Genomic DNA, 24821 nt, shown 5'->3' with positions numbered 1-24821 from the left:
AAAAATTGATCTAGGCCAAAGTAGTATTTTTTTTTTCTGGTTTTAATAATGGACCATGGTTCAGTAACAACAATTAAGCCATTAAAATAAACTTTTTTAAACTTGTCCTTTTTTAGGCTTAGAGAATCCTTAAATTAATTGTTAGATAAATTTGAAGTATTTTTTTAAAACTTCAAAATAAACTTAAGTTAGCATTTTAAGATCCCTCAGTGTAGAGCTGTACCACACACCTCTGGAGCCAAATTTTATGCTCTTAACTAATGTGTAAAATTCACATCTTCATTGTCAATCTGCCCAAAAGATAGTTTTAAGTGGGAATTTTGAAATTTCATTCTGGCTCCTACTGGCAGTAATGGTAAGTGGGATTTGTAAAACTGCCTAAGGTGCATTTACTCATTACTAGACAAACAGTTCTTGAGAATGTGTTTTCCATCAAATGGAAGCATACCTTCATCACAGGTGATCAAGCGTAGCGTTTCGTTTCTTGAGTATGTCATGGAATCATGAATTGCACAAACCAGGGAGCCCCAAATGCCACTCTGTTGCTTAGTTTGCTAGCTTAAGTGAAATAGCATGTCATGTATATAAAACTGTTAACTCCCATCTGTGATTACATGGGATGCTTTAGTTGTAAATGTCTGTAGGATAGTGTTTAAAACCAGTGGGGACTCCGGTAATACCAATGGTATTACGCTGTAGGGATACAGCTGTATCCTGTTAATCCCCTTTCATGCCTATTACTTAAGTGGCCAGCAAGTATGTGTAAGTTGAGTGATTTTTGTTGTTGTTCATTTATACCTCTTTCTACAAAGGATTTGAGGCAGTTTCCAGAAGTATGTAACATATAAAAGAGTAAACAGTTGAGTGAATAATACTTTGATATATATATATATATATATATATATATATATATATATATATATATATATATATATCTCAAAGTGAATAACTGAGCACCTGGATGGCTCAGTTGGTTAAGCATCCAACTTTTTTTTTTTTTTTAAGATTTTATTTATTTATTCGACAGGCAGAGATCACAAGTAGGCAGAGAGGCAGGCAGAGAAAGAGGGGGAAACAGGCGGCAGAGAAAGAGGGGGAAACAGGCTTCCCTCTCAGCAGAGAGCCCGATGTGGGGCTCGATCCCAGGACCCTGAGATCATGACCTGAGCCGAAGGCAGAGGCTTAACCCGCTGAGTCACCCAGGCGCCCCAAGCATCCAACTCTTGATTTTGACTCAGGTCATGATCTAGGGTTGTGGGATCAAGCCCTGCATCCGGCTGCACCCTTAGCAGGGAGTCTGCTTATCCCTCTCCTGGTCCTCCCACTGCTCGTTCTCTCTAAAATAAATGAATAAATAAAAGTAGAAAAAAGAAAATAATAAAGCTATTGTAGAATGAACATGTGATCCTAGAGTTTCAAGAAATGGCTTACATATATGTCTCATGGCTTCCTAGTAGCCAGGCAAAGGACCACATGATCTGTTTTATCCATATTGTCTATGCACAGCTGAAAACAAACCAGGTGTTCAGGAAAGAAATTTCTCCCTTGGATATTATAAACCAGTGTTTGATGTAATGGAATACGTCCTTGCACTATTCTTACAATACAATATATATTTTTTAAATAAAGCAGAACAGTAGGAAAAATGGTATATACTCAAGAGGCTATCATCCTAAACTAACAGACATATAGGTATTTCCATATTTGCTTCAGATCATCCTCATTTTCTTTGAAAAAGAAACAGGAGAGAGCAACTTGAGATGTCTTATATCCTTATCCTGGCCTCATTCTTCTCCCCGGCTCTCCCATTGTGGATCTGATGCATAGCTTGTCAGTGTGTTTTGTTACTTCTATTGAATGCATATATTATATCTGTAAATAATATATAAACCTTAAATTTGCGTAAGTAATGTACTGCACATGACATTACAAAATTTCCTTTTTTTTCATTAGCATTGTGTTTGATCTCATCTCCATGGTGCTGCTGATCTAGTTCATTAATTTTAAATCCTGAAATATAGTTTTCCATTATAATGGAAATAACCCAATTTAGTTTTCTGTTTCCCTCCTAATGGATTTTTGGTTTGTTTCTAGTTTTTCATTGTTACAAGGGGTGCCACACTGAGCAGCCTTCTCAGTGTCGTCTTTTGCCCACGTGCAGGGTTTTTCTAGGGCAGTGGTTCTTAAAATGTGGTGCCAGGGCCTGAACATCAAGATCACTTGGGAACTTGTTAGAAGTGCAAATCTGTGGGCCTAGCTCAAATCTCTGAATCAGAAATTTGGGGGATGGTGGCCAGCAGGTGATTCAGATGCACACTGATGTTTGAGAAACCCCTACACTAGTGCATGTACAGTAAAAGCAGAGTTACCAAGTTTTGGGGTGTGTGTGGACACACTGCGTACAGAAAGTTCCTGCCCAAAATACACATCCTAGTTTACAGTCTCGCCATCAGTGTAGGAGAGTCCCCATGGCCCCACACATGGTGTGGTTGATTTTTTTTCTTGCTGGTCTGAGAGGTATAAGACTTTAAGAGCTATTTTATTTCCTTTTGTGTGAACAGTATTTTTACAGGGTAGTTGTCCTTTTTCTTATGAATTTTGTAGAAAACTTACATATCAATTCATAAATTATCCCTTCGTCATGCATTGCAAACTCTTTTTTTTCCCAGATTATTTTTTGGCTTTATTTATGGTACTTAAAAATTATAACCAGATTTACCAATGTTTTGAATGGCTTTGTGTTTAGAAAGGCCTTGGAGCGGGGACGCCTGGGTGGCTCAGTTGGTTGGACGACTGCCTTCGCCTCAGGTCATGATCCTGTAGTCCCAGGATCGAGTCCCGCATCGGATTCCCAGCTCCATGGGGAGTCTGCTTCTCTCTCTGACCTTCTCCTCGTTCATGCTCTCTCTCACTGTCTCTCTCTCAAGTAAATAAATAAAATCTTTAAAAAAAAAAAAAAAAAAAGAAAGGCCTTGGAGGGGAGAAGTTGGACTTGGATTTGATATACTGCTGGGACACCCTCTTGAGATGTACAGCAGTTATTTAAAGGTGGCCTGAGGCTTATGAGACAGGTCACAGAGAGATTTGGGAGTCATTTGTATAAAAGCAAAACTCTGACACTGGGGGTGGATAAAATGAGAGAATGTAGATCGAGAAAATGATGGAAAATTAAACCATGGAAGCAACACTGGAGAAAGAGACTCCAATAAGAGAGACAGAGGAATGATCAGAAAACAGAGCAAGGAGAGGAATCTGGAAAAGTGGGTAGTGATAGAGTATGTAAGCAAGGAGATCTCTAATGCTGCAGAGAAAGGAACACATCTAAGAAGGGGGGGAATGCTGCCCTTCAGGAGAGCAGCCAGCACTGAGTTGAAGAATAGAAGACTTCTCTTAAGAAGTTTGCACTGCAGTGTAGGAGATGAGACAGTAGTTAGGGAGGTAACAAGGTCATTTCCTTTTAGGAGTGGACTGTTTGTACCCCCAGAGAAAGGAGCCAGTGGCAGAGTTGTATGTGGTGTTCACTGTGCTGTCTCCTCTTTGGCAGCTTTTTCATGGATGTGCTTTATCTGCCCTTTGAGAAGATTCATTTGGTAAGATAATATTAGGAATTGGGGGGCTCCTGGAGGTCTCAGTTGTTAAGCATCTGCCTTTGGCTTGGGTTGTGATCCTTAGGGTCCTGGGATCGAGCCCTGCATCAGGCTTCCTGCTCAGAGGGAAGGTTGCTTCTCCCTATCTCACTCCCCCTGCTTGTGTTCCCTCTCTCACTGTCTTTCTCTCTCTGTCAAATAAATAAATAAAATCTTGGGGGAAAAAAAAAAAGGAATTGAGCAGAGGATGGAAACAGGGTGATAGAATTGTGAGCAGGAGGCTGCTTCCGATTAGGTGGTCTTCTCAAGGTTAACACTGAACGCTAGAGCCATTTGAGTGATATGGTAGAGCATTCCAGGGCAGGAGACACAGTTTCCAATCTGCAAGGTCAAACGGAAATAGGATAGTATACCATTAATCTAATAAAATCCTCATGCTTCTTGGGTCAACCAGGGTGAAGAGAGAACAGAAATCTTTGTCCCCTGACTTTGGAGATCTTGTTTAACCTTCAAACTGGCGATGTCAAGGGTTCCAAGTCCTCCACCTCCGGCAGAAATGTCGAGTGGCCCTGTAGCTGAGAGCTGGTGCTACACACAGGTAAGTTCATATTATCACCCTGTAAATCATGTATCTTGGGAGGGTTTGGGTGAATGAAGGGAAGAAGATTTCTTTTCTTCATTAAGTTTCCTGCTTTCTCTAGGACATTACTGTCAAAGAGCGGATAGATAAAGTACTTGTCAGCTTTCCATTCCTTGGTTTTCCACATGGCATCTGAATGTACTAGGCCAGTGGTTTTTCACTGGAGGTTGAAAGCAGGGGGAAATTACTGAAACTAGATCCACTCACAGCCACCTTGATGGAAATATGTTCCTCTTTGGGCAACTCACAGAAAACCAGGTTTGAGGTTTGCAGTATCATCAGCAATTGTCAAACACTGCTCTGAGCAGAGGCTTGTTTTAGGTACAGCTTTATTATCTGCTTGCCCACCCCTGTCCATGCTTTTCTCACTTTCCACCCAGTGTTTCTCAGAAGTGGAGAAATGTTATGAAAGCAGTTGGTCACTGTGAGATTTCTTAAAATGTGGGTGAGGGACAGAAAAAGCTGAGCCACCGTGCCGGCCAGACAGAGCTATCTTCCTATGGGACTCATGCAGATGGAGGGAGGAAGGGAAATGATTATTTGATCTGCAGCCTGTTTTCCAGGTTGCTCACTTCCTATTTAATTTCTTGGTTTTCTGTCAACAGATCAAGGTAGTGAAATTCTCCTACATGTGGACCATCAATAACTTTAGCTTTTGCCGGGAGGAAATGGGTGAAGTCATTAAAAGTTCAACCTTTTCATCAGGAGCCAATGATAAACTGAAATGGTGAGGAAGACTATCTCTAGCTGTTAAAGTTTTTCTAAAAGTTACCTGTTTTGACTAGAACGTAGGATCCACGAAGGCAGAGACATTGTTATGTTCTTCACGTATTCTCTAGTGCCTAGAACAGTGCCTGGAACATGAGAGGTGTTCATTGTAAAAATGTATTTTTAAAGACTTATTTATTTAAAAGAGAACATGAACGGAGGGAGAGGGAGAATCCTCAGGCAGATGCCTCCCTGAGCACAGAGCCTGACCCGGGTCTCGATCCCTGGACCCTGAGATCATGACCTGAGCCGAAATCAAGAGTCGGCCACTTAACCAACTGAGCCACCCAGGTGCCCTCACTGTATATTTGTTGAATTAATTCAGTGAGTAATATCAGGGATCAGCAAACTCAGATGGCTGTAGGGTAATATAAATGAGTAAAGAGGGCCAGTAAATGATGTTCATACATGGTGTGAGTGTTGAGTGACCTTCTAAAAGGGGTGGTGGCTGCTCAGCTCCAGCTCTCTGTGGCTGGGTGTGGATAAAGGCTGACCATTGTCATATTTGCTGACTTTTTAAGAAAAGCAAGAAACTTAGATTTTAGCATGAAAATTTCAACTTTAAAGGCCTGCTTTTAAAACAATGAAGGAGATTTATTTGCTTATGTAACCAGAATGCCCAGGGTGTAGGGTGGTTTTGAAGGTAGTTTGATCCAGCAGCCCAGTGGTGAGGTTAAGGACCCCATCTCTCTGTTCTCCACACTGTTGGACATCTCAAGTCAGTTTCCCTTGTGGTTAAAGGATGACTGGCAATAGCAATGGGTATGACCCACTACCATCTAACAGAACTCTTTGAACTTTCACTGAATTAACTCTGTGGCCAAGAATATGTCCTACATGTACTGACTGGCCTAGGTTTGGGTTCCCTCCATTAATCTCTAGAGCAAGGGGAATATGATCTGAGAGTCAGGGTCGGTCCCATCCAAACCATGCATCCCCTTGAAGAGGCGCTGGCAGTTAAGGATACAACCATAGGTTTGCTGCCAGGACCAGAACACATGTGTGCCAGCCACCCAGTTTTGATCTCTGTTAACCTACTGAAGAGTTAAACCACTCTCTTTAGTATTTGTTGGCTGTGTGCATTAAGCAGTATATTACGAGGTTCCGAGAGAATGCTTTATTTTTAGGCACTGTATGTATGTATTTAAGAGAGAGGAGAGCATGAGCAAGCATGGGGTAGGGGCAGAAGGAGTGGGAGAGAGAGAATCATAAGCAGGCTCCATGCCCAGCACAGAGTCCAGTGTGGGGCTCTGTCTCATGACCCTGAGATCATGACCTGAGCTGAAATCAAGAGTCAGACTCTTAGACTGACTGAGCCACCCAGGCACCCTACTTGGGCATTGTATTTAAATTCACATCTTGAGCACAGTGTATACGGCATATGCACTGCCTAGAGGGGCACTGGGTTGGGCCACCTGTTTGAGATAGGTGCTGTAACACTGGCAAGGCGTAAGGATACATATGGCCTGTGTATTATATGTGGTAGAAGTAGCGTGAACCACATGCAGTTCAACTAATGACATTTGCAACTTAACTCAATTGAACCTATTAAATCTGTCTGAAATTTGTCTTGATTCATTGGCAACAGATTGTCATCTCTGACTCCATTTGGAAGCCTAGCTTGGAACTCTACCCTGTGTAATGGGAGTTTACTTTTGTCTGTGCTTCCTCCATACTGCCTTCTTTATTTCAATCTTAGGATATTATTGCCAGATTGATAAAATATCTCTAAAAGATGATTTACTATTCACATATTTCTCTGGAATTTTTTTTCTCTCTCAAAGTGATAATAGAGAGCTCAATGACACCTTTTTTAGGGCAGGGGGAGGGGAGGCAGAGGGAGAGGGAGAATCTTCAGCAAGCTCCACAACAAGTGCCTGATGCAAGGCTCGATCTCACAACCCTGAGATCATGATCTGAGCTGAAATCAAGAGTCGGGCACTTAAACAACTGAGCCACCCATGTGCCCCCAACATTTTGTTTTGCATAGTTTCATTATAGTCCTGACAGAAGAAGGGGGGCTGCCTTTCCTGAGATTGAGGATTAGAACACAGTGGAAGTAGGCTCAATTTTAAAATATTTTAAGGAGAGAAAAGGTGATTTACGAGATTATGAGGAAGGAAGCAGAGATGTAAAGGATGTGTTGTCAGGTTCTAGAATGCCTCTTTACTTTTGTTGTTTACTCTTTAAAAGGTGACTCCAGTTGCTCTCAAAAAATGGTTCCTGAGGAGTCATTCTGCTGAATCTGAATCTCCTGCTGTGGGGCCCGGACTGGTTTTCTTAACATCTTCCTTTCTTGAGAAATAGATGTTCTGTTTTTCCTGTCACTTCAGAAGGCCTATAAACGTGGATGCTTCCAACATCTTTTTTTTAATTTTCCCTCTTTCGGGCAGGTGTTTGCGAGTAAACCCAAAAGGGCTAGATGAAGAAAGCAAAGATTATCTGTCACTTTACCTGTTACTGGTCAGCTGTCCAAAGAGTGAAGTTCGGGCAAAATTCAAATTCTCCATCCTGAATGCCAAGGGAGAGGAAACCAAAGCTATGGGTAAATGTTCTTGTCTTCATTCGACTCTTTAGTTGCACATCAGACAACTTTATGCACAGACAAGTGATGGATTTGATCTGGTGTGGTTTTTTGTTTGTTTGTTTTTTGTTTTGCGTAAATCTAAATATGACTTTTATTTTTTTTCCCACTCCAGAGAGTCAACGGGCATATAGGTTTGTGCAAGGCAAAGACTGGGGATTCAAAAAATTCATCCGTAGAGATTTTCTCTTGGATGAGGCTAACGGGCTTCTCCCTGATGACAAGCTTACCCTCTTCTGTGAGGTGAGTCCTTTACCCCATGCTGAGAGTCACAGTTCCCAGACCTGATCGGTATCCGTAGGCTTCATTATGTTGTATTAGGGATGGAGAGGGAGAAAACTCCCCGAGTGGAGTGGTGCTCCACGAATGTGGTTTTTGTGACTGAAACTGCGTCACGATTTCAGGCTTGTTGCACACGTCACCTTTCTGCTTGTTGTTACTGTGCTTAAAAGCAAAGATTGTGCACTATCTAGGTATAAGCGATTCTGGACTTGCTTGGGTCAGGATTCTGGCTTTCTCATCAGGGGTGTTTTCAGGTAGCCTGTGGACAGACTGGCACTGAAAGCTGAGGAGAATGCCGGCAGCTCGGTGTGTGGGTTTGTCCCTTAAACTTTCTGACTTCTGAAGTGTGAGGTCCACTTGGGTCTAACCTCAGATCACTTTCCTGTTGTGCTCCACTAGATGACTCGTCTCAGGACTGGGATATATCCGGTTTGTCTTGCTGGAGTAGTTGTGAAATGATGGCAAGAACCGTTTTTTCTGGAGTGAAGGGTAGATAAAGCTCTCTAACTTGTGGTTAGCTAGCAGGGTTATCTGTCATCAGCCAGGAGAGTTTCTCTCACTCCAGTGACCTAAGAGTCTGTCTGGGTTTACAGGAGAAGCCTTGAAGTATTCCCAAAGTCAGAGTGAGTTGGAAAGTGGTTTCTTTAATGGGCTTACATGTACTCATCAGTCACTTCATGCTGTTATCAGTATATTTACAAATACTCATAAGCTTACGGCATAATAAATGAATAAAACCTCCAGTCTGATGGGATCTTTGTGTTCCCTGTACTTTGTGTGGTCGAGAACCACTTCCTGAGCCACACCACTTGCAAGTGACCACTGTGTGTTCATGGGGAGGGTGCGAGCAAGTTCCCTAACTACCGGTGTGTTCTGCCAAAATAATGGGCTCAAGCTGTGAGTTAATGACACTTCCAAAGGCTTATGCCACCTGTGCAGCAGAGAACAGTGTCCCTTAGGGATCTTGCCCTTTCTCGGAAAAGGCCTGGCCAGCAGAAGTTGACTTCTCTCCCCAGTCACTGCTCATTGAGTATTTCTGCAGAATAGTTGCTGGGGGTTAGACAAATCTGGATGCAGAGTTTATTAAAATACTACACTGAATATATAAAACAGTTGCATAATAGCTACATCTTCTTTTTTGTTGTGAAGTAAAAGAAGGAAATACTAGACTGATGGCATCTCTATAAATACATTAAAGTGTTGCAGTTGTTTTTGTCTGTGAACTTGAGTTTGGAATTCCATATAAGTCCTACTAGATCAAACCCAGCTGCCCAAGTGAAGAAATGAGAACAATTAGGTGGTTTCATGTGAGGTTCGATGGAAACTTCAGACCATCAATTTAATCTTCACCTACTTTAGAGACTGGTATTTCAAAAAGATTTAGAAAAAGTGGAAAATTCTGATTTCTGCTGGAAATGGAAGCCAGTCTTTGAACTCTTCTCAAGAAAGAGAACTCTCCTTTAAATATTGCCTCTGGTGTTTTAGGCAAAGTGTTCCCCTGTATTGCCACATTTTCCAGTCCACAGTGGGTCCAGCCTTTTCTCCCATGATCCCTCTTCCACCCCGTCCCCGCAGATCCATTCCAGCTGCTCCAGCCCCTGCACTGACATTCTTGATTTGGAAACTGATTGGCCTGCCCTCACTTGGCAGTCTCTCATCCTGTGGTTAAATCCAAGGCTCCACTTCCCCATACGAAATTCTCTCCCTTCGCTTCCCCATATGAAATTCTCTGAGGAGAAATCCTGTGGTTAAGTTTAGATTTGTCTTACTGACTTAGAAGGGAAGTGAGATGACACTTTGGAAATGAGGAGATGTTGAACAGGGAAGCGTCTGCTGAGTTCTGCTGATGCCATCGGTTTCTTACCATCGAACCAGGTGTGCCATCTGTTCCTCTCACACTTCTCTGTTGGCCACAGGTGCTGAGTGTTGCTTCTCATACTTGGGCTTGTGCCTAGTGAGACTCGTTTCTGTTCCAAGGCTCTCTGTGGACTTAGTAGCATTCAGCATTGCAAGACGGTTGCGTGGGGCGGTGTGTTGGATGTGTGGGTTTTAAAAATGTCTGCAGCTCATCTAAGTTCTTAGTGCTTTCCAAAGCTAGATCATTCTTTTCTGCACATTCTGTCCTTTTGACCTGTTGCTGCCTTCTGCCAGTGGATTATTTATAAACAAGTATTTTAGTTCATATTCTATTTTATATATTACTGGTTGAGCTAGTTTTTTTATTATTATTATTCAGAGGCTTTTATGAAGTCGATGTCCACATACAAATTTAGGTCATGAGCCCTCCACTGCTCCGTTCCTCACTCAGCCTTTGGCCTGGGCACTTCCATCCTATCTGCCGATAGATTATTTATAAATAAGTTTATTGCATTGCGATTAAAAAAAAACAACAGTTCTATGGATTCTTTCGGCTGTTCCTAGAGACCACAGGAAGGAATCCTAAGGTGAAAGACTAAAAATCACATGTCTGTGTTTGGGCTTTATTTCAGTGGTATTACTGTTAATGAACATTTGAATAAAATTAGATCGCATACTGTCCAAATGCTGAGTGGGTGGTCTTGTTTATAATATGCCACACTGGGTTCACCTTCAGTTCTCAGTGATGTTTTTGTCCATTAGGAAATGTGCCCATTCTTCCAAGGTGATATGGTTTAGTTAACATATATAGAAGCATTTTCAAAGTATTCCCTGAATTGTCTCTTACCACAATCCTTTGAGCTGGATTAGTTCTGTTATCTTCATTTCATGTTACTGGGAGAGAAGCAGCGCCTAGGGAGGTCAGGTAATTTTTCTTAACATTGTACCGCAAATTAGTGTCAGGCCATGTCAGCTCTGCATTTTCCACCTCTGGACGGCCGCGCAGTGCTAAGTGAGCTGCATGCCATTCTCCCGAGGAAACATGGGCTCTAGCAAGTTTTCCTAAAACAGAGTATTTACTTTGGTAATGAAAGAATCAGGAAGGCTTTACACTTTAAATTTTCTCTTTAATAGTTTGTCTCACAGAACATCTGCATGAAATGTTTCAGCTTCTATTGGCCCTTCCCTGTTTGTTTATACTGAAAACAAATAGCTACTAACAAGAAAGGGACAGATATTCCACCTTCACTGTACATACCTTTGACAGGTGGAAGATTCCAGTGTCCGTTTGTGATGTTACAGCTAAAGTTGAAACATGAAATACCGTATGAAATATGAAATACCAAATATGGATCGTGCAGACACTAGTTGACTCTTAAAATATCCCTTTTCTTCTCAAACATAGAATGTTCTTTCATAGCCTGGGAATATGTATGTTTACCAAATTTGAAATATGTGTCTCTTCTTTTTTGGGGGGTTATTTGGATATATTAATTGAACTATATGACAAGGCTAATATTTGATAGTCTTGACCTATGAAAATGGTGATTTTAATATGTAACGTTATTTAGGTTATCAGCATACTGTAATAAACCCAGCACCCAACCCAGCAGCATCACCAATAACTTGGAACTAACCTGTATATGTTTCTTCACTCTCCTTTAGACCTATTGTCCCCCCACTCAGGGAGTGATGATAAGTAGCTGTCCGAAATTGTATGCAATCATTCTCTTGTTTACTATGTGTGTGCCTGAACAATGTACTAGTTTAGATTTGCTTGTTTTTTTGTGCTTTATAAAAATAGTTTCAGAATGTATTTATAATGATGGATGTAACTCTAGTGCTTTCATTTTTAGTACTATGTGATAGTGTGTTTTGTGAATGTACAACAGTTTGTTGATTCATTCTTTTGTTGGACATTTAGATTGTGGCCAGTCTTTTGATTAAAAGTAATGCTGCTGCTATAAGCCATCTCTATGCAGAGTCTATTTTTTCCTTGATTGTTTTAATTATATAGAAGTTAAAAAATGTATTTCCATTGGTCTTAGTTTGGCTTTTTATGTTTAGATAAAATGTATAAGAATTGGCACACTCTTTAGTCTTTTATGAAATTTTCTTTTTTAAGACAAGAAATTGACTTTAAAAGTGAGGCCCGTTTATGACTTGAAATGTAGAGGGTTATACAGCCTTCCTGAGACATTTCCATGTAGTCATTTATAAGACGACATAAATGTCACAGTCACGTCATCTTCACAGCTGCAATTCTGAATGAGTCTCCATAGTCAACTTTATAGGCATTAAAAAAATCTTTAGTTTTTCTCAAAATGGTCTCATTTTAGCATCATTATTTGCAGAGGAAAACAATCCCTTCCTAAGTTAAAAGTTTGGGCTCTGAAGACTCATTTGTGAATGCCATTTAAAATTTATTTTTAATTAAGCGTATTTAATGTTGGTAAGAGGTGCCAGACATTCAGCGCTCTGGAGACTCCAGGCATCCATATATCTACAGAACAAGTCTGGCTCAGACAGTAAAGGTACATTCTCCTTCCTGCTGTGTTCCTGTCTGTGTCTGGAGAGAGGAATTGCCCCAGTGAGACAAATCACAGTCTTTGGGTTCCATTCATTACCAAGCGTGCATCTAACCAGCAGAGGGTCCACTGGTAACCATAGCTTGACATTCGGCTTAGTTCTTGCCAGTTCATTTTACCCCATCCAGTAAATTGCCATCAAGTGTTAATGACTCTGGGCTCCTATCAACCTGGTTTAATATAAGCTTAGGAACCCAGTGCCAGAAGCATCCTCCATTCCCTCCACTGGCCATCCCAAGAGATTCCTGCCTTTTCCTGTGAGGAAGTGGATTTAATTGGTCTTTTTCTTTTCTCCACCCACCCCTCCTTTTTTAAAAAAATCAGTATTTTGAGGCTATAACTGGAAACTGGAAACTTCTACTTCTGGTTAGTATGAGAAAGTGGCTGGACCAAATTAGAGATCTTAACATAGGACAAGAGAAAATCTCTGTGGGGTAGTTTGTGCTGGGTCCTGAGCTATTAAAATAATGTTATAATCTGGCTCTGATAAATGTGCTATTGATGTTAAATACATTCATAATTGATTAACTTGGCTGCTTCACTGCACGGGATCATAATGGTTAGTTTGAAACAAATGAATACATTTCTCGACCTGATAGTAAATATCTCACTCCTTCAGAAAAGAGACTATGGGTTATTTGGATGCCAGGGCATTCGTTTTGCCTCTGGGTTTATGACTGCATTTAAGGGATGACTTGCATCTTGAAGGTTGAGAGAAATTTGGGTCATTTAGGATATTCCTAAGCTGTCTTTCTCATCTAACTTGTAGCAGTAGAGCAAGAGTGAGGAGCTGATTCTCAAGGTTTGTGAATTCTGCTTTGGTATTACCAATTTTAACCTCATATGATGGACAAGGTAAAGCCTAACAGTGGTTGTTAGGCAGAAGACTGAGCTGCTGGGCCTTAGCTTCAGTTTGATAGTTTCCATTTATTTTAGAATGCTACATTATTTATAAATCCTTGTACTTGGCATCTAACAAGTTTATCTGAGTTTCACTGACCCATCTTGGTTTTTATCTAGACTGAACAGTTAATTGAACTAGTTACAGTGTGTTGTTGTTGAAGTCATGGGGGCAAGTTGGTTCCCTCTGTAAATCCGTGGCTGTCACTCTGTTCTAGGACTAGAAGTGCACATGGGGCTGGAGCCAGGCCTCTTGTAGGTCACTGTCACAAGGGACTGAGGAAGGGTGTCAGTGGTGTGGGATACTCACCGAGTTGTTAACTGCTGGGGAAGATCTTCCAAGCCCAGTTCTGTTCATTAGACTAACATCCGTGAGGAAATGCTAATTATTTACCAGGCCCAAGAGAAGCTGCATTTTATTTTCATGTTCTAGACCTAGCTAAAATAAGTGCTTTTAGGCTTATCAGAAATTTTTTCTTTTAGAGAATTTTAAATGGTAGTTTCCATAGGAATTCTTTGTTTGTTTTAAAGATGTTATTTATTTGAGAGAGAGTGACAGAGAGATCACAAGCAGGGGGGGAGGGTAGAGGGAGAAGCAGACTCCCCACTGAGCGGGGATCCCCATGCAGGACTCGATCCCAGAACCCTGGGATCCTGACCTGAGCCAAAGGTACCCACTTAAACTGACTGACCCACCCGGTGCCCCTCCATAGGAATTCTTTGTATTTAACCTTTTGCTTAAAGCAGAATAAGGTAAACGCTTGAGGTTTAATGTGTGCTTAGGTCAGTATGCCCATCTTCCCCTACCACCACCACCCCCGTTTTGCCCAGGTTTTCAAGGCAGGGGAGGCAGAGTTCATTAGCATTTGGAGGAGAAGGAGATTTGTGGGGCTTTTGCCTCTCATCCTAGGATGGTGCAGAATAAGTATGATTGTGGCAGATTGGAAATTACTTGATCCACAGGATAAAGCCTTGATTTGTGGAGGTGGTTTCAAGAGAACATGACTAACGTTTGTATCTGAATGTACTACAGCACTGAGGTAAAAGTCATCTCTTCTCCTGCTGGGAAGAAGACTCTTGGTAACAAAACCTCTGGGCTGTGTTTCCTTGTCTTTCACAGGTGAGCGTGGTGCAAGATTCCGTCAACATTTCCGGCCAGAACACCATGAATATGGTGAAGGTCCCTGAGTGCCGGCTGGCGGATGAGCTGGGAGGACTGTGGGAGAACTCCCGGTTCACGGACTGCTGTCTGTGCGTTGCCGGCCAGGAGTTCCAGGCTCACAAAGCTATCTTGGCAGGTTGGTCTTTATTTATGAGAAGCTTTAGTATTGGTGAAACAAGGAAAAATGGTGGCTGCATAATCACCTTTTGAATAACATCAACTCTTCAAACTGGTGCACAAAAAAGTAAAGCTAAATACATATATTTTTATGGTGAGGACATTAGTTGTCATAACCAAAAAGCCTACTCTTCGTGGAAGTGGAGTTTCTGTTTTTCCTCTCTCTAGGGGACTTAGGCCACCATTGTTAAGCAGTAGATGTGTATATTGAATGCCTTTGTACCTAGAAGGTAGATGTCAAAACACTGGCTAAGAGGAGGTGTTAGACCCTAGACAAGGCCTTAAGATGTAGTGGAGAAGATTCTGGACTTGGGACTAAACCACCATCTAGCTAATTCTGCCAGCCCTGGAGTGTTAGCCTTCAGTACAGACATAGCAGAAGAATGAGAATTTGCTAGTGACGTGGAGGATTAGGTCTTGTTCAAGGCCATTGTCCTTAAGACCAGAAAGACTGACAAAGAGTGAGAGCTGATAAGACAGGACTGACTTTACTTCCCACGAAGGCATAGCAGTCAGCCACAGACTTCTGTTCAGACCGTAAGACATAAGAGGAAATTGCATGAACTTTCAGGCAACAATTTTTTTTACCAAGACTCTCAGCTCTATCATTCTAAAATACACACCTGGCAAAACCTCAGTCTGGCTCAATCTAACTGTCTTCCTGTTCCTGCTCTCAACTAGGTGTTACTGTCTATTGCCAAAGGAAGTCATCTACTCTTAGGTTAGTGTCTCCACAAGCAGCTAGGCTCTTGGCACTGCCAAGAACTCTTCTACAGATACATAGTTAGCTCTCTTTCTTTTTCCTTAACAATAGATACTTCAGACTGTTTACCAGTCTCCTTTAATGTCTGGACTCCTGAAAGAGTTGCTTGCTACTACTTCTGAGAGAAAATTGAGGCCCTTCTCCCTCAGCTCTTGCCTGTTGCCTTACGTGCATTTTCCCTGCATTCTCTGTGGAGGAGGTGTTCTTCCTCGTGTCCAGAGCGGGCTGTCTCTTCGGCCTTCTGTTTCATATCACATGCCACCTTCTCAGAGTCCTTACTCTGCCGGTTATACCCTTGTTGTCTGATATCTCCACCATCTCTCTTTCTCCGATTGTCTGTTTACCCTTAGCCTGGAAACTGGCTCAGCCGTCTCCCTCTAGTTATTCATTCATTCATATTCATTTTCTCTGTCTCTCTCTCTCTCCCTCTCTCTCCATTTCTCTTTAAATAGAGCTAAGTTTCTTGAGTTAGCACATTTACTGTCTCTGCTTCTTTCCTCCCACTTATCCTCAGTTCACCTCCATGCCACGAAAGCAGTTTTCCAAAGTTCTCTGACCTGCTAATTCCTAAATTTGAGGGATTCCTTGGTTCGTATAGTATTTGACTTCTTTCTTCTGGTTCTCTCCTGATGCTCTGGCTACTTCTGATGTGTGGCCTCCCTCTTCTTCACACGTCCCTGTCAACACCGGTGTCCCTAAGGGCCTGCCTCACTTCTCTTTTCCTCTGCTTATTTCCCCTGGGTGGTTTTATTTATTCTCATAGCAGCATTTTGTGTTTAGCCACTGAAGATCCTCTAAGCATACTGCTGCTTTGGACCCTTCCCTTTTTAAAAAAACCACCAGCCCTTTTACTCTCAGCTTTTGTGATATACTTATTTTAGTACCTTATAGCTGATAAGCCTTCTGAACTAAAAGCAGTGAGAATTAATGTCCCTTTGGAATATTTTAAAATATTGAGTCACAGAGGGATAAGTGATTTTCCCAAGATAATGTGGTTAGAAAATGACAGATCCAGAATTAATCCTTTCTGACATAAACTGTAGGCCCAAGTTCAGGTGACCCGGTGGCTCACAGTCCTGCTACGTTTTCCATCTGGTGCTCCTCTCTCAGGTAGAAGTTTGTTAGTCTCCGCCTTCATCAAAACTTCTGATTTATTCAACAACATGATAAAGTTTGAGGGTTTTAGGCCTTTTATTACTTTCATGGTTGAAATTAAGTTGACTTATTTTTCTGTGTCCATTAGACCACAGTGGGCTTAAAACACCATTTCTCAGCCTTTTTTCATTATCCCCACTCCCCCGAGGAAAAAAAAATCAAATTATTCCTAATGGGAGATACTAAATACTAAGGATTAAGTTTTTGTCAGGAAGGGTGGAACTTTGAAGGACCACAGATGAGATACCCTAGTTTTTTGGGGGGTTTTTTGTTCTTTTTTTTTTCCTCTTTGGGGTGTTATCATCTCTATTTTGAATGCATGGCCTGAGGAACAGAGCACCTGCTGTAAACAAGCACGCTCTTCCTTTAGTTAATGGTGCACTGAGCCCTGTTCTTGGCCTCCTTGCCGTGTGGTCCCTAGAACTGGAGAATTTAGTATCATTGTTCTAGGCAGAAATTGGGGTATTAGGATGCCTTGCTTAGACCATGAAGGATCTTCCGTTTGAACCCCCAAATCTGCCCAGAGGAGGTCATTGTCCTCCAGTCTGAGTAATTTCGTTCCAATATGAATGGTTGGAATGGAGCTCCTGAGAAATTATTTTTAAAGTACTGATTTCTTTTTTCCCCTCTCTCATATTATTCTCCTCTGGTGTAATGTAAGAGAGGGATTTTATTATTCCAATGTAATTTGAGGCTAAGACCCTTTCAAGTAGCAAAAGGACAAGTAAGAAGGTGATCTCCTCTTCATAACAGAAGAACCAAGAGGTTTCAGTGTGATAACCTTATCTATCTCTGTTTTCCTTTCACTTTGTAGCTCGTTCTCCAGTTTTTAGTGCCATGTTTGAACATGAAATGGAGGAGAGCAAAAAGGTATGTGACAGAATGAAGATATGTCTTTTCAGCTAGGTGACTAGGTGCAGATGATTTCCTAGTTTCACACCAGGTGTATTTTTCCAGTCATATTATTAAAATGGAATACCGTTCTCTGAACACTTTCTGAGTGCAGGGAGAGGTGGTCCAGAAGCATTCTAGGTAAAACAGACTCACTCCATCCCAGGTAGATCATCGAGTTTTGTGTGAGGTTCTTAGACGTGTGTTTCTACTCAGGCAAAGAAACACCAAAAAATCAAAGAAACAGTTGTCTTGCTCTTGTATTTGAGAAGATAAAGGTGGTGCATATGATGGGAGCAAAGGCTGTTCTAATGAAATAGGGCAAAGAGAGAATTCTCATCCATGTTAAGTTTTAGACAATAACAAGCCTTTCTCTCACCAGAGCTTAAAATCATGAAAATTGTTTAGGGATTTTGTTCTGCTGGAATGTTTCTCATTTTCAGTTTTTCTGGCATAGAATCGGGTTGAAATCAATGATGTGGAGCCTGAAGTTTTTAAGGAAATGATGTGCTTCATTTACACGGGGAAGGCTCCGAACCTCGACAAAATGGCTGATGATTTGTTGGCAGCTGCTGACAAGGTGAGATAAGACTAGAAAATGAATCACAAGAGGAGGAGTGTTTGTGACCTTGTGAGTTTCATGACTGGGCCTCTATGTTACACAGTAGGTAAGACGAGCGTGTATCTCAGTGTGCCCAGGGCAGTCCTGGGTTGCAGTAATTGATAGCACCACCACTTTTATTTTCCAAAGTGTCCTGCTGTCAAAGTAACTTCTGTGCTCACCCTAATTACAGAAAAGAAGGGTAAGTTTGATGTTCACCTCCCTTCTCTTCCCCATCTCACATGTAAGCACAGGGATATTAAAGATTCAGATAATACTAACATTTGACTTTATAATGTACAAAGTGTTCTTGAGTTGATTAACTTTTTCTTTCTAAATAGTGAGAGATTTTATTTTTTTAAACTTTTTCTTCTAATTCTAGTTAGTTAACCTACAGTGTTGTAGTAATTTCATATATATAATATGGTGATTGAACAATCCCATATATTCTGTGGCTCCTGATGGGACAAGTGCACTCCTTGATCTCCGTCACCTGTTATACCCTCCCCCCCCGCCTCCCCTTGAGTGCATAAACTTTTATTTTAAACTTTGTCAATAAGAGGATAGTCTTTTACCCACTGTTGTGGTTAGAATTTTCAACTTTTACCTAAGGAGCTATTGAAATATGCCACAGTCAGAATTACAAGATGACCGGTAGCTCTTGGGACGAAGAAATAGTACTGCAGTAAATGTGTGCGTTGATCATTTCATTTCGATTTGAGAAATGTTGAAGTGTGAAAATTAAAGTATGGATCTTAGGATCAAGGAAACAGGGGAAGGACCAAAAACAGTAGGCCAATGATTCCCAAAAGAAGTTTGGAGGGAAATGTTAATGAAATACTGAGTTTAAACAAGTCAAATTGGGGTTCCTGTGTGTTGGCTGTCTTAACTGCAAGATTTCTCAGAATCTTTTTAGTATGTTAATGTACACTGAGTTTTCTAAAATATATGATAGACCGCATTTCTCTAGCTTAATCAACCCTGAAATCCTTTTCCTCAAGAATCACCTCTGGGAATTAGTATCCCCAAAAACACACCTGGGGAAACTGACTTTCTTTATGCAGATAGGTCAGAAAGAGCTCTGTAACCTGTCCTCCGAGGCCCTGTGGTCTGAGGAAGCACACGCTCTTTTTCCTCTGGAAGTTTCTTAAACGGGTTTATACCTGGCCAGCAGCAGACCCCATGAAAAAGACCATTCCCTGCTGGAAGTGTTGCTCCTCTTCCTACCGTATGGTGCTCTGGCACCCATCTGGGGGCAGAGGTGGCTCAGACCTGAGGCCACTAGAGCCTTCCCAGGATTCCCCCGTGGGAAGAGTCTCCTTCCACCTTTCTCTGCACCTCGAGGACAGAGGAAGTACGTGCTTTGACAGTGGAGTTTTGTATTTATTGATCAGCTTTTAGGAGTGTTTGTAGAGGACGAGGCACGTAAATCCTCATTGATTGCATTTGAAAGGATTGAGTAGTAGCTGTATCCTTTCAAGATTTTAGGAATCCAGTTAGGCAATGCGAACATCCCCTGTGCTCCCAGTCTGGCTCTGTGCTGACCACAGGAGTCTTGCTTTCAGTGGGGCCAGTAAGGAACTATCTGCTGTGAGCTCTGGAGAACTAGAAGACACAGCTTTTTGTAACACACGTTTATAATGATCCTGCCTCATCTGCCTTCTGATTTTCAGTGAAGTTTATACATGCCAGTATAGCATGACTACGTATAGCTAGACCACTTCTAGCTCCTGTAGAGAGGAGTAGTGTCAGAAAGCCCACTTTTCAGATAGAAATACTGAGGCTGAGCAGTATATATTCTCAGAGCCAGGGTTTGACGTCTGTGTCATTCCTGGGTTTTCATTCCTGCTCCTCATCCAGAGAACATACTGGGCAGCCCCTGTCAGTACGCAGAGCACGGGGATCAGCCTGAATTGGCATTCTGTGGCTGGTGTCTTCAGTATAGTGTAATAACTTACAGTTTTAAAAGACAAAGTAGTCGAATTGCAGCAGTGCTTTAAATTTATGAATGAGAAGTAAGTGAAGGTTGCATTTTCAAATTCCATTCAGAATTTCCTATCAGACAGTCTTTGCTCCAAGCTTACTTGAAAACATTTTTACCTTTACACCTCATTGTGAGCTTCAGGAAAACAGAATAAGAAATCTTTCATGGAAGGATCTAAACATCTAAAATTTACCCAAGAGGCTGAAACAGCTTCTTCTGGGCTTTTCCAGTCTCCTGGGGACACGTGTAATTAGACCAAAAACAAAACAAAACACGTCGGCCAGGCCTGGGAGACACAATTTCAATCTCCTGAGTAAGTACAGCCATTAGGCAGGTTTTTCAGAAGCATAATTAAGGAAAAAAACTTTGTCTCCCAAGGGACAAGAATGGCTACTTTTGTCTAATTATGCAATAGGGATCAGAACTATTCACAGTAAAAAGTCCTTTTAAAAGAATGTATCGAGAAAGGATAAGAGGAATGTTCTGTGCAGCACTGTATAAAGACCAAACATTTATTCAACCTTTTCCAGCCTTTTAAAACAAAACGGCAACCTAATTTCTTGCTTGTCTAGTGTCATTCCTGTTTTCCATGGAAACTGTTTTCTAGTTACTCAAATGTAAAAAATTAAAGCTGCACCAAAACCAATAAAACTCTCTTTTTGCTGCAGGAGATCACAGTGCCCACAGACATGCCTCCTCACCCAGAACTCATAAAAATAAAATTGTCTTGGTTTGATTGCCATGATTCAGCCTGAAGTAGTTATTGTGTCATTGAGTTCTGAGGTCCTGAAGGTGGGACCAGTACGGAGACTGTGGATACCCTTAAAGCAGAAGGTTCTCCTATGAACTGATTAATAATGTTTTATTTTGTGACTCCTTTTATACCTTCCTCCTCCTCCTCGCTCCTGAAGTTCCTTAGTAAGTTCATAATCTCATATTTGAGAGCACATGCTACAGTGGCATCAAAACAAATCCGCTAGATCAGATGTGCCCAGTGTTAACCCAGACCTTCATTTCTAGAACATTTATACTCTTTACTTGGAAAATAGGAAGTTTTTAGATCAAAACTGGATCCAGGGTCTCTGCTGCTTTGTTCCTACCCTGAGAATCTTAACCTCAGCCTCAGGAAAGAGGACTCCATTTATCCCTTTCTCTTGAAAAGGAGACCTTTGGTTGACCCTCATTCAGGACCAGCTAGTGGCAGAGATGCTGGTGAAAGTCACCCCGGGGCTCCTTTTCACAGCCCAATGGCCAGTTGGCATACCTGCCGGGCTAGTGACATTGCTTAAGTAGAAAGGACTGTGTTTCACCCTCATTTGGCTCTGACTCAGAGGATGGCAGGAATGTAAAAGGTCATGTCCCATTGGCTTGAAGCACGATTATGCCTCATCGTAAGGGAGGGTAGGTGGTGGTGGTCCAGGAAACACTCGAGTCCCTCTTGGGGCAGGGTGACCTTGAGGATGTGGGTGTACTCCCTAATGGCCATTTTCCCAGCAAATGGATTTTAGAACTTGAGTGGCAGCCATGCACGTTATTTTAGCGGTCTTCTTTTCAGCCTTGGGGCGTGCTTGTGCCTTATCACTGCGGTAGCTCAGTGGCCTTGTCACGCGCTGTGCAGTTCTGCTCCGGAGTCCCGTTGTGCGGCGGTCCCGCTGAGGAGCACAGCTGCAGCAGCCACAGCCCAGAGACACCCCCGCCCTGACCACAGCAGTGCTTGTGTCTTCCAGTACGCCCTGGAGCGCTTGAAGGTCATGTGCGAGGACGCCCTCTGCAGTAACCTCTCCGTGGAGAATGCCGCAGAGATTCTCATCCTGGCTGACCTCCACAGCGCCGATCAGTTGAAAACTCAGGCAGTGGATTTCATCAACTAGTGAGTTGGCACCTTCAAAGCTGTCCCTTCAGGAGAGCCGGGCTAGCAAGAGAAAGGAGAGGGACTTTGAATTAGGGAGTAAAACAGGCACGTGGCTTCGTTAGCCCCTTGTAGTAAGTAGAGGGTTTTCATCTTTCCCTTCAGCTTGACTGGATGGGAGGTTTCGAGAGATGGTTTTGCTCTGTCTTGTGGGGCTAACCCGATTGGTGAGCAAAGTGCCTTCCTTCCTGGTGGTGATGGGAAGCAGTGAAATGATGAGCGGCTGGCCTGGAAAGGCAGGGTTCCCGGAATGGCAGCACCTTCACTTCCCACTCCTGGGCTTAGTAGAGGACATGTAGGTCTCCGGGAGAACAGAGGTGGGTTTTGTATGAGTTAGTAAAACGTGTCTGACAGCTGACTGTGGAATGGGGAAAAGAGAAGGGATAACCAGTTGTCAAGGCTGTTAAATACTGCTTGGAAAGGAAGTGTTCATTCCAGCAGATCTGTCCTGTCATCCTAAATGACAGATGACCTGGCCATACTACTCTCTGCAGTAATTCTCAGTGGGGCATGTTCTGCTCCCTTGCCTGTTGGAGAACAGAAGTTGGGAAAAACCCAAAGGGGAGAAGCAGGCCTTAAAAAGCCCTCACAGGGGTGCCTCGGTAGCTCAGTGGGCTAAGAGACTCTGCCTTTGGCTCAGGTCATGATCCCAGGGCCTGGGATCGAGCCCCGCATCGGGCTCTCTGCTCAGTGGGGAGCCTGCTCCTCTCTCTCTCTCTGCCTGCCTCTCTGCCTACTTGTGTTCTCTGTCTGTCAAATAAATAAATAAAATCTTAAAAAAAAAAAAACCCTCACAGCAGCAGTTCTGGGCTGAGGCCGGTTTAAAAGGTTGCTGAACATTATTTAACATAGAAAATGCCCCTAAAGAGGAATCAACTTCCTCGATGTAAGGTTGTTTGTAAGGTTGTTTTGAAGGAGTTTACCAATTGCGGCAAAGGCAGGTGGGAAGAGACCCCCAGATGTTCCTTCTAGGGACAGCTTGCTCCTTGCTGGACACTCGCGTGGTGCTCTTTATATGTTAACATTCGGTAGGGTGTGGTATGGTCCCCTCCGGCTGATCGAATAGAGCCACGGCCATGATCTGGTCTGTGGTCGGGGACCAGAATGATGGCAGAGCCAGATGGAAGCTCAGAGCTGCGGGGCAAGAGAGCCCTTGCTCTCTTTCTGTCGTAGCATCACCAGTGAATGTGAGGAGCATCAGTGATGGAGAGAAGGGCCTGAGGAACATTTCGCCTTTTGTATTTGGGAGGGTGGGGGCTCCAAATCCAGGCTTTCCGAGCTGCAGCAGCCCCAGCCTGGGCAGCTGTCTTCACGTTGTGTGACAGGCTCTGTCTACGAAGGGTTCTGCCCGAGTGTTTGGCACCCTTTACAGCAAACTCCGGGAGGTTAGACTGCCCTGGGGGCGGTGGACCCTAGCCCTCTCGCACCTTTGATAATCCATCTCTCCACATTTCTTCTAGTCATGCTTCAGATGTCTTGGAGACCTCCGGGTGGAAGTCAATGGTGGTGTCGCATCCCCACTTGGTGGCTGAGGCCTACCGCTCTCTGGCTTCAGCACAGTGCCCTTTTCTGGGACCCCCACGCAAGCGCCTGAAGCAGTCCTAAGATCCTGCCTGTCGTAAGACTCCGTGTGTTTTCCTGAAGCAGCAGCCACCATTGCTGCCACTGACCACCAGGTAGACAGCGCAATCTGTGGAGCTTTTACTCTGTCGTGGGGGCAGAAGACTGCATCGTGGCCTCCAGACGTTCAAAACAGCACTAAATAAACTTGGGGGAAGCGGGGGGTGGGAAGGGCCCGGGACCTGGGGCTGCTCAACCTAATGAAAACCCTGTTGCTGCGTCACTGTGTTCCCTTTGGCCTGGCCGACTTTGGTACTGTGGGGATTCAGTTTAGGTGCCGGCCCGGAGGATGTCCCAGCGGTGGTACTTCAGAGAAACCTGTCTGCATCTGACTGAGCAGAACAGATCGTCAGGTGCCTGGAGCAAAAAGGAAAAAAAAAAAAAAAGAAAAAAAAAAAAGGACATTTAGTATAAGAGAAGGAAAAAGGAAAGGAAAGAAGAAAGGATTTTTGCAGAATTTCTCAAAAATCAATTTGTGGATTCTAGTAGTATTTATGTTGAGAGAAATTTTAGTCCATCCAGCTGTGCTAAAACTTCGATATTTGTGACAACTCCTCACCACCATACAAGTATCAGAAGAGCTCTCTTGTTGTTAGCACTTATTGTTTGCAAGAACAGAATACATCCTTTTATCCTTTTATGAAAATTGACAAGTGAAGGCGAGAGGGGAAGGAGGTTATTTGAGCTGGAAGATGCGTGTTCTCATGTGGTGGCTTTTGCAAAAAATCTTTATCGGTGTTGAAAACTGGAAAAAATAATTCATCCAGAATTCATACTGTCTTGACAAGAACTCTGGTTCTCTGTTTTTAGATATTGTGGAAAATGTTTTTTGGCATTTTTCTCTGATTTTATTTCTCCTCCCTCCCCCCCTTTTCTAAGAAAATAAAATGCAAAACAAAAACAGAACAAAAAGAAGAGAAAAGAAAAGGAAATTTTATTATTAATGCTGTGTGACAAAAATCCCAGCCCAGATTGCTCAGCTGTTCATACCTGACTTGCCGCCTGCGTAGGAGCCAGTCCTGTTCCTTCCAACTCACCCCTTTCCTACAGGGGAGAACTTCCAAATGTTAATTGTTTTCTTTTTGAAAATATAAATAATTACTATTTTGTACTGTGTGGTATCTCTGGTCTTTTGTTTCACTCACCTGGCTGACTTTTTGTGTCTGAGTTCCTTAAGGGATTTCAGAGACTTGGTTTGAGCCTTTAGCTTGCAGAGATTCTATGAGAAATGTCTACCCATGGGGATTTACTGTGTCTCCCTCACCCCAGGCTGCCTCTTGGAGCTCCCAGCATCTACCAGTGTCTTGTCCTCCTCAAGTATCTCACAGGCCACATTCTAATGAGGGATCAGGC

The 24821-nt window shown here is 42.7% G+C and overlaps 1 protein-coding gene across 4 annotated transcripts in view; it reads left to right on the top strand.

Annotated features, from left to right (window-relative positions):
* The window catches only part of SPOP (speckle type BTB/POZ protein), a 65478-nt gene extending 40899 nt beyond the window's left edge, over positions 1-24579 (top strand). For 3 of the 4 annotated variants that reach the window (XM_059147913.1, XM_059147912.1, XM_059147914.1), the window contains 9 exons: positions 4042-4185; positions 4833-4954; positions 7389-7540; positions 7695-7822; positions 14327-14504; positions 17278-17333; positions 17812-17934; positions 21667-21809; positions 23309-24579. In XM_059147913.1, coding sequence (XP_059003896.1) covers positions 4108-4185; positions 4833-4954; positions 7389-7540; positions 7695-7822; positions 14327-14504; positions 17278-17333; positions 17812-17934; positions 21667-21809; positions 23309-23453 — 1125 coding nt within the window. In that variant the 5' untranslated portion in view covers positions 4042-4107 and the 3' untranslated portion in view covers positions 23454-24579. Of the gene's footprint in view, positions 1-4041; positions 4186-4832; positions 4955-7388; positions 7541-7694; positions 7823-14326; positions 14505-17277; positions 17334-17811; positions 17935-21666; positions 21810-23308 lie in introns of those variants that run through there. The other variant, XM_059147915.1, reaches the window with a different exon arrangement.
* Positions 24580-24821: the final 242 nt, after the last annotated feature.

This window comes from Mustela lutreola, chromosome 15, assembly GCF_030435805.1.
Source record: "Mustela lutreola isolate mMusLut2 chromosome 15, mMusLut2.pri, whole genome shotgun sequence".
NCBI classification, from domain to species: Eukaryota; Metazoa; Chordata; class Mammalia; order Carnivora; family Mustelidae; genus Mustela; species Mustela lutreola.
This window is presented reverse-complemented; position numbering and strand designations above follow the sequence as displayed.